The sequence below is a fragment of the Acomys minous genome (assembly GCF_964271855.1).
Source record: "Acomys minous genome assembly, chromosome: 4".
NCBI classification, from domain to species: Eukaryota; Metazoa; Chordata; class Mammalia; order Rodentia; family Muridae; genus Acomys; species Acomys minous.
In genome coordinates, this window is record NC_140486.1 from 34,506,162 (window position 1) to 34,514,496 (window position 8,335).

Genomic DNA, 8,335 nt, shown 5'->3' on the forward strand with positions numbered 1-8,335 from the left:
ATAAATAGGCATGTTGTGTATGCAGACACACAAACCCTGGCCCACCAGTATCTCAGTTTTGTCAAAGATTACAACAGACAAGATTTAAAAAGGGGGGCAGATTACCCTGGAGCAATTCTGTCCCATAGGTGGTCACCCCAGTGAAAATGGTTAATGTGTTTGTTTTGTTTTGTTTTTTTAACAAGAGGAAAAAAACCACCAATATTGCTGTAGCATTTTTTCCTGCTACTTTTTATTTCACATCACAGGTCCCCTTGCAACAAGTGGCACATAAACATATTCAGAGTCCAGATGGTGGCATTACATTGGGACGACTGCTGGATTCTCTCATTAGGTCTAACATTTTCAGCTGGGAAATCCACAAGGCTTTTGGGTTTTATGGGACACCTCAGATGTACCTTGCTCCAATTAATAACACCATGCTACTCACTACGTAAAAGCCCAGGGTCAGACTGCCGAAGATACTAGGGTCGCCACTTTCAGGGGTCTGAGTGGTGATCCATCCCATTGATTTCATTACAGCCTTCTTCCATGTGGAGTAACGAACTTCACTTTCCTCAGCGTTGATCTGAGGTTCGAACTTCTCCATCTGGACAACGGATAAATCCTCAGGTTTCAGACTCCACACCCTAACTCCTTCTGCTGCTCCCGCTGCCATGGCGGCTCCCAGGGCAGTTGTTTCCGGCATGGAAGGTTTCATCACCGGAATGCACAGAATGTCTGCTTGGAGCTGCATAAGGATTTTGTTGGCGGTCATTCCTCCGTCTACCTGCAAATGTTTCAGTGGGATTCCACAATCGCTATTCATGGCGTCTAAAATCTCTCGGGTTTGGAAACAAACGGCTTCTAAAGCAGCGAACGCAATGTGGCATTTGTTGGTGAACTGGGTGAGTCCGCAGATGATCCCCCTTGCACTGGGGTCCCAGTAAGGTGCATATAACCCTGAAAATGCTGGAACAAAGTAGCAGCCGTAGGAACTGCCTACTTTCCCAGCAAGTGTTTCAATTTCCGCCGAAGACTTGATAATTTGAAGATTGTCTTTTAGCCAGCTAACAACAGCACCAGCTATAGCTACGGAACCTTCCAGGGCATAGCAGACAGGCTCCTCTCTGCCAAGCTTGTACGCCACTGTGGTCAGAAGGCCATGTTCAGAAGTTACACACTTTTGGCCTGTGTTACACAGTAAGAAACAGCCTGTCCCGAATGTGTTTTTGGCTTGTCCATCCTGAAAGCACAGTTGTCCCACCAAAGCAGCAGACTGGTCCCCGAGACATCCAGATATCGGCACACCTTCCAACGGGCCAGTTTTCATTAGGCCATAGATCTCAGAAGAACTCCGGATTCTAGGAAGGATGGTCATTGGAATTCCAAAAAAATTGCAGAGCTCTTCATCCCACTGCAAAGAATGGATATTGAAAAGCATGGTCCTGCTGGCATTACTTACATCCGTACAGTGGACACCTCCATTGATGCCTCCAGTCATACACCAGATAAGCCACGAGTCAACTGTCCCAAAAAGAGCTCTGCCATCTTCAATAGCCTTTTGCACTTTCCTCACATTGTCAATGAGCCAGTGAAGTTTCACTGCGCTGAAGTAAGTGCTGATTGGAAGGCCTGTCTTGGTCTTAACAAAGTTATTGCTTACTGAAATGCTTTTGTTGAGACTCTCCACAGTAGACTGGGTCCTTAGGTCAAGCCACACCACAGCGTTGTAGAGAGGTTCTCCAGTTAACTTGTCCCAGACTACAGTAGTTTCCCGCTGGTTGGTGACACCGATAGCTTTTATGTTGGAAATGTCAATGCTCTGCTGTCCAAGTTTCTCACATGTTTTCTCTATGCAGTCATACACTGACTGCAGGATTTCCTTTGGGTTTTGCTCTACCCATCCTTCTTTTGGGTACTCCGGTGTTATTTGCACTTGATGATAATTAAGTACTTCAGCCGTTTTGGCATTGAAAACCAAAAAACGTGTTGAGCTGGTACCTTGGTCCACTGCCCCGACCAACGGCCCCAAAACCGCTTTCTTAGCGTCTGCCATGAATCCAGCTTTGGTGGCGGGTTATCGCGTCTGGTTTCCAGGGTGATGACAGTGGGCGGGGGAGGGGCAGGCGCGAGACCAGAGGCGATTGGCTGAACCTGTGACTTCCTGTTAACTACGTCTCTCCTGCTCTCCAGATACATAGGCCCGACCTTGGATTTAAAGCAAGCATCTTAATTTGTCCAAAAGTTAACTTGAGACACCCCCTCAGCTGTCCCGTATTCTCAACTCAGTAAACAGACATTCCCTAAATTCACCCAACAAACTAGCACCAGTTCTCTGTCTTAATGACTGTTGCTTGCCAAATGCACTGCCATCTTCTTGGTACAAGTCACTGGCACCTTTCTCTTCAATGACCTACCACAGTGTCCTCCCGGCTGATCATTATCCAGGCTTCTGATCGGAAAGGGTGTGTACTCAAACTCTAGGATAGAATTTTTTCCTGAACCTGAAAATATAATCATGTGCTTCCTTGCTCACACACTTCTCGTTGTTTCCTGTATATTTACATAAAGGTTCAATGCTTTTTCGGATGGTCTGAGGGATCTAAGTAGGGAGGCCTTTAGTCATATCTTTTGCTTCGTTTCCTGCTGGACTGGACGTCCTGTCTTTACTCGTGTTCTTGCCTTAAGACATCAACAATTGCTGTTCTGTCTCAACACAACGCCCCACACCCCCTCCCCGGCCCCCCATCCCAACCCCACACAACACCCACCCACCCCCCATCTCTAGGAATGTTCTCCGCTCTCATTTTAAAATTCTGTTCTCAAACATCTCCTCCCAAGACACTTCTCTACCCATTCTGCCTGATTAAAATCCTAACATTTTCACCACAGTTATTTTCTGATCTGTTTTGTTTTTCTAGAAAGAAAAGCATTTCTCTCCCCCCTTCACCACCACACACACTTTCATTCCTTCAATGAGAGCCCCAAAAGTTTATGGAGTTTGTGTTTTCCATGCACTGCCACATTCCCAGATGCAGGCGGGGTCTGTAGAAATGATAGGTACTGAATAAGATTTTAGCATGTTTCACGTTTAGCATGGACATGTTCAGCATGTTTTCTGAAGCTTAAGCTCATCACTCTTTCTAGAGCACCGTGGGGCACACTCTCTCAACTATTTGGCATCTTTCCCTATGACAGAATCAGGCCTATAACCCATGAATTCAGGCACAGTTGTATGACTCTCACAGGCAAACACAAAAGAGCCCGTTCTTTTGCCTTCTCTGTCCCTCTGCTGCAGGAACTAACAACGCTGCAGTCAGAGGCAGCTCTGCCAGTCTGGGATCAGAGAAAACACTGTGGAGCAAAACCACAGTCCATCCCAGCATATGCAGTAAATAAACGTTGCTACATTAAACCTTAGAGATTTGGGGACTGTTTCTCCAATTATAACCTAATTTTTCCCTACTGGTATAGATACTTAGGCAACCACAGGCAAAGGTAGGGCTTGGCAGTTCCCAACAATTTATAGAGGTGGCTTGAGTTGGCTTTTCCTAGCAACCTGGCACTTTACAACCCCAACATTTGATTTTTAAAAATTAAAAAGAAGCAAAGCACACGGCTATTTGTTTTAGTACAATCAGAGACCATTATCTTGTTATTTTTTCATGTTTTCAAAAAAAATAATTTTGAGAAAAGTAACTGAGAACCTTATGGATTCAAATATTATTTACCACGTATAGCATATCTGGGCTGAGGAGATGGCTCAGCAGTTACTTAAGATTACTGGCAGCTCTTCCAGAGGGCCCAGGTTCAATTCCTAGCAACCACGGGGCAGCTCACGACAATCTGTAACTCTAGTTCCGGAGAATTCAGAAAACAAATGGGAGGCTTGTAAATAATCCAGATTCTGCAGACTGACTGACACTGATGGATCTCTAGGATGAATAATTCACACTTGTATTTTTTACATGTGTTAAAAATGTTAATGAATTAAACCTTTATTATGAAGTACTGGCAAATGAAGACACCACTCAATGAAATTAATGAGAGCCAAAGCCTATGCATCTCCATGAACCTCTGCACAGTTAGAACAGCAGGCACAAAGTTGTGGAAGGTCACACTGGGCTTTACAGTTACACTATCAAATATATTTTATGCACTTATCTACCAGCAAGGAAGAAAAAAATACTCCACAGTAGAATTAAAACTAGAAAAACAGTTGCCTTTGTTTTTCAACATTCCCAACTGAGTCTGACATAGCCAAGCATATCAGAACTCAGAGTCAAAATCTTTTGATACCAATAGACCATCCAGAATTCCTTTACTCCACTCCGTTAAGATGCACACAATGACAGAACCTGTACAGCTGTTTCACAACACTTCATTTTGCCGACGGAAAATTTTAAGTCCATCTAGCTTAACTCTCTGAAGATGAACATATTTGTCTTAGTTTCCCCTGTCATCAATGGAAATAGCTCACTCTATACAACATGCTCAAGGCAGGCCTTAGGTCCATTCTTTTAAAAATAGCTAAGAATGTCATCTTAATGTCATATTAGGTGACAGGAGACTGACTTGCACCCTGCAGGAGAAGTTCCTTCATCAATACAATATGAGATAGCTGCTTACATTATTTTATAAGAGGCAGTTCAGGGAGAAAAACAGTCATCAAGCATTCTACAGGAAACACCAGGATCTTATCACATGGCAGAAGCAGCCAGTGTTGGATATGAAGAAAGAAACCTAACAAATAACTGTGGATATTTCCAAATTCAGGCAATATAATAAAAGCTTACTTCTTATATGAAAAAACCTTTTAAGCACCGTACCCATTGTGCCTTCTTTTATAAAGAAGTGGTTCACAAAAATCTTGTGCCTATTGGTGCCCTCCCATACAAGGATAAAGAAGTGGTTAAAAAAAAAATTGAGGACAGCCTGGTCTACAAAGAGAGTTCCAGGACAGCCAGGGCTATGACACAGAAAAATCCTGTCTTGAAAAAAGCCAAAAATGAAAACAAAAACAAAAACCCCAAAAACAAAAAGAAAAAACAAACAAAAAACCAAAACCAAAACAAACAAACCCAAAAACCAAACCAAAACAAAAAAAAGAGCATCTTAACCTTTCATTTGACCTTGATGACAGGATTGAAGGCCTTGTAAAATTAAAATGTCGAAGTAAAATAGGGCCACAGAGTTAGAGAAAATGTATTCCTCACACTGTGCCCAAAAAAGAAAGCAGAGATTTTATACCTAGGTGCCATATATTCACTTTTAGCAGCAAGAAATTAATTTTGTCCCACCTCTGTTCAAAGTGAGCCACAGAGTGAGGGTCGTCAAGCCAGAAGCAATAGCTGAAAGCGATGTGGTTTTCTGGCTAGCAAGAATTAGCTCTGTACACTTGGCAGAAAGCCTTGGCCACATCCAGATGTCCATGAAGTGATCAAGGAGAAGCAGATAAACATCTCCTGCTGCTGATGGACGAAGAGAACTGGTCTACCACATCTTGGCTTTCTTGCTTTCGTCTCTAGTAACACAAACACTGGTGATACTTTCCTTTCCCATGAAGTAACTAATTACTAGGTAAGTTTTTTTAAGTCCTAACGTTACTACAAAGAAAAATAAATTCCTTTCTGGCACCACCTTCAAAGAAAAATTTCAATTGGATTAGGTTCCTTTAATCGACACGCACATAATAATAGCTTCTAAAAAGATTTTGTCAAATCCCTCTCCATCTCATCTTTTCTTCATTCACACTCAAAAAAATAGCCCTTTATACTCAGATTTTATGGCAAAGCCTTGCCAAAGTACAGATTTTGGCAATTTATGGGCATAATTTAGAATACAAAAAACAAATATATTAATTACTTAGAAAACCAAGAAGGCAAACATACACTTCTTCATGAACATGCAGACAAGGGAAAGACACACAGACATAATTACCAGAGTATCCCAATAGTTCCTGAACACCACGCAACCCTGTCTATTCAGTGAATTTTCTGCCCAAGTCATGTATATGCATTCATACAAAATTGAATTACCTAGGAAATTTGATAGGTTCTTGCTTTTTTGGTTTTATAAATTTACTAAGTTATAATCAACCTTAAATTTTTTTTTTACTTTTTTCAAAATGATTCGTGTTTGCATGGGCTTGTCTTATAATTAATATGTTAAGTGCTTGTCATTACAGGCTTTAGTCATCTGGATAGGGTCCAAATATTGCTGGGAAAAGTGAAGGAATCCTTTATGCTTAAATCTACCTCGCTGCTTCGGGACATGAAGTGTATCTGTTCTTTTTCTCAGACTCTTGAGCTTCTAATTCCCACGTGGTGACCAACAAACTGTAAGTTCTCCTTCAAGATGATCAGTGGAACAGCGCTTTCTCTGGAGAAAGCTTCATGAATTCTTCTTCAAGCCCACTGTACTTGAGGGAAGTGGATACATTTATGAAGAACGTATATTTTGATACAGTTTTCTTTCTTTTACAACTTTTCTTTTTGGGTCAAGGTTCCATAAACTCCTAGCTGGCCTCAAACTCCCTACGTAGTCAAGGATAGCTTTGCTCCCTAGATCCTCCTGGCTCCAGCTCCTGAGTGCTGGGATTACAGGCCTGTGTCACCACTCCAAGATTTAGTTTTAATTTCCTGTTTGCTTACTGGATGCAAACACATAGGCACAAACATGTGGAAGAAAAATGCTTTGGAGTCAAGCTAATCTATGAAACTTGATATTTGAGATAAAAAACAAAATTACCTACCCTCTAATACCATGCTTCTACAGTTTTTTTTTTGTTTATTTTCTTGATAGCTTTTTTATTCATAACCTGTAAAACATGTTATGTAGGCAAGTTACCTAAAATCAAGAAATGCACCTGTTTTATTCATGTCTGTGAAAAATAGTTTTAATGTTATCTCATAACCTGACATAACCTGATATGAATAAATGAATGAGCAGGTTGGGAGCAAATCTTGACAATGGGGACACATATTTTTCATGTTCTTGCAAAAACACAAATAGCCCTACTCACTGATAGTGGCTTAATCTTTCATGCATGGCAGCATTTAGAAAGTGATTTTAAGGGATGAATGCTTTTTTGGCAGATTTTAAAGAACGTTCCAGAGTAAGAACTCAAGGGTGCATGATTAAGTATGGCTACTTTTATACACAAGTTTTGGCAAATTTGAGAAACACTGTATCACCCTTTGGTAAAACATAACCTCGGTCAGTGTGTGAAGATTGTTGCCTTGGCTTTTGTCCATCAGCAGATGTTGGGAGGTCATTTTCAGTTTGGAATTATACACCACGACATGGGGAATGTCTGAGATTTTAGCGTACATGCGAGTCTGTTGAATGTCACAGTGTCATGGCTACTGGGAGAAGACACAGGTTCCTCATCAAAGGAGAAGATGTGTGCTTGCTGCACACATCAGTAAGAAAAATATCTCTGTGCTAGTGGTGGAGCCCCAGCCCTCCAGGTCAGCGCAAGGAGATCCACGATGCTCTCAAGGCTATGGTGGGTTGTTGTAAAACAGAGATTCTGGGCTCAGACAATCTCAGTCTTTCACGACATCAGTACCTCCCATCTCTGCTTAGAAGGAAACCACATGATCTCTTCCAAGGCTCCTCACCTTACAAACATACTTAAAAACATGACCTGGAAAGCAGGCTAGTAAGTCTGCTATTTGTACGGCATACAGAAACATGAGACACATGCAGACTTGTCTCAGTGTCATGTCTCAGGAAATCAAGAGGCTTTATTATGCTAGTTGGTAATGTGCATAAAAATAAAAGCAAAAATGTCCCTCAGTATCTCACATGACTCACATATGAGACTGTTAGGTCGATGAGATAAGGTATCAAAGACATAGAGCCAAACGATGAGATGAGAGGGAAGAGGGCAGCAGATGGCAAATGCTTCCTCTGCCAATGGCCCTTGGTGTGTCTGATGAAAATGAAGGGTTGATACAGAAAACAGAACTGGATGAGAAAGTGGGTAGAGGTGTGTGATTCTCTACTGTCACACTATACCGTCATTTGGAGCAAGTTAAGTGATTTCCCTTTATTCTTATTTATTCTTACTAGATTATATAGGAGCCAAACAGTTCTTTCAAAGGCTACTAAACCTCTGCCTAGTACACAGCTACTTGGTTATTTTCATAGGCCAGAGAAGACTCCAAGTCAAGATGTCAGCTATGCCACGAATTATAAAAGAAAAGGCTTTTTTTTTGGTCATTCATGTTAGGACCCTGCAATGTTGATAGGGAAAGGCATAGACAGTAAGTGTAAAAGGTCTTTTTTTCAAGTAATGCAATAAAACTCTTGAGGAATTATAAAGTGTTCCATCCATCAGAAACTA

General features: G+C 41.5%; 1 protein-coding gene across 1 annotated transcript; it reads right to left on the reverse strand.

The window, feature by feature from the left end:
- Window positions 1–221: 221 nt before the first annotated feature.
- Window positions 222–2,078, reverse strand: LOC311596390 (glycerol kinase-like). Its single transcript, XM_084779738.1, has one exon. It carries the CDS (start codon window positions 2,036–2,038, stop codon window positions 389–391), a length of 1,650 nt encoding a protein of 549 aa, XP_084635864.1. The 5' UTR covers window positions 2,039–2,078; the 3' UTR covers window positions 222–388.
- Between the last annotated feature and the right edge of the window lie 6,257 nt (window positions 2,079–8,335).

Bases quoted from the DNA above. Each gene is read 5' to 3' on its own strand.
- LOC311596390 (XM_084779738.1), bottom strand. From the start codon at position 2,038: ATGGCAGACGCTAAGAAAGCGGTTTTGGGGCCGTTGGTCGGGGCAGTG.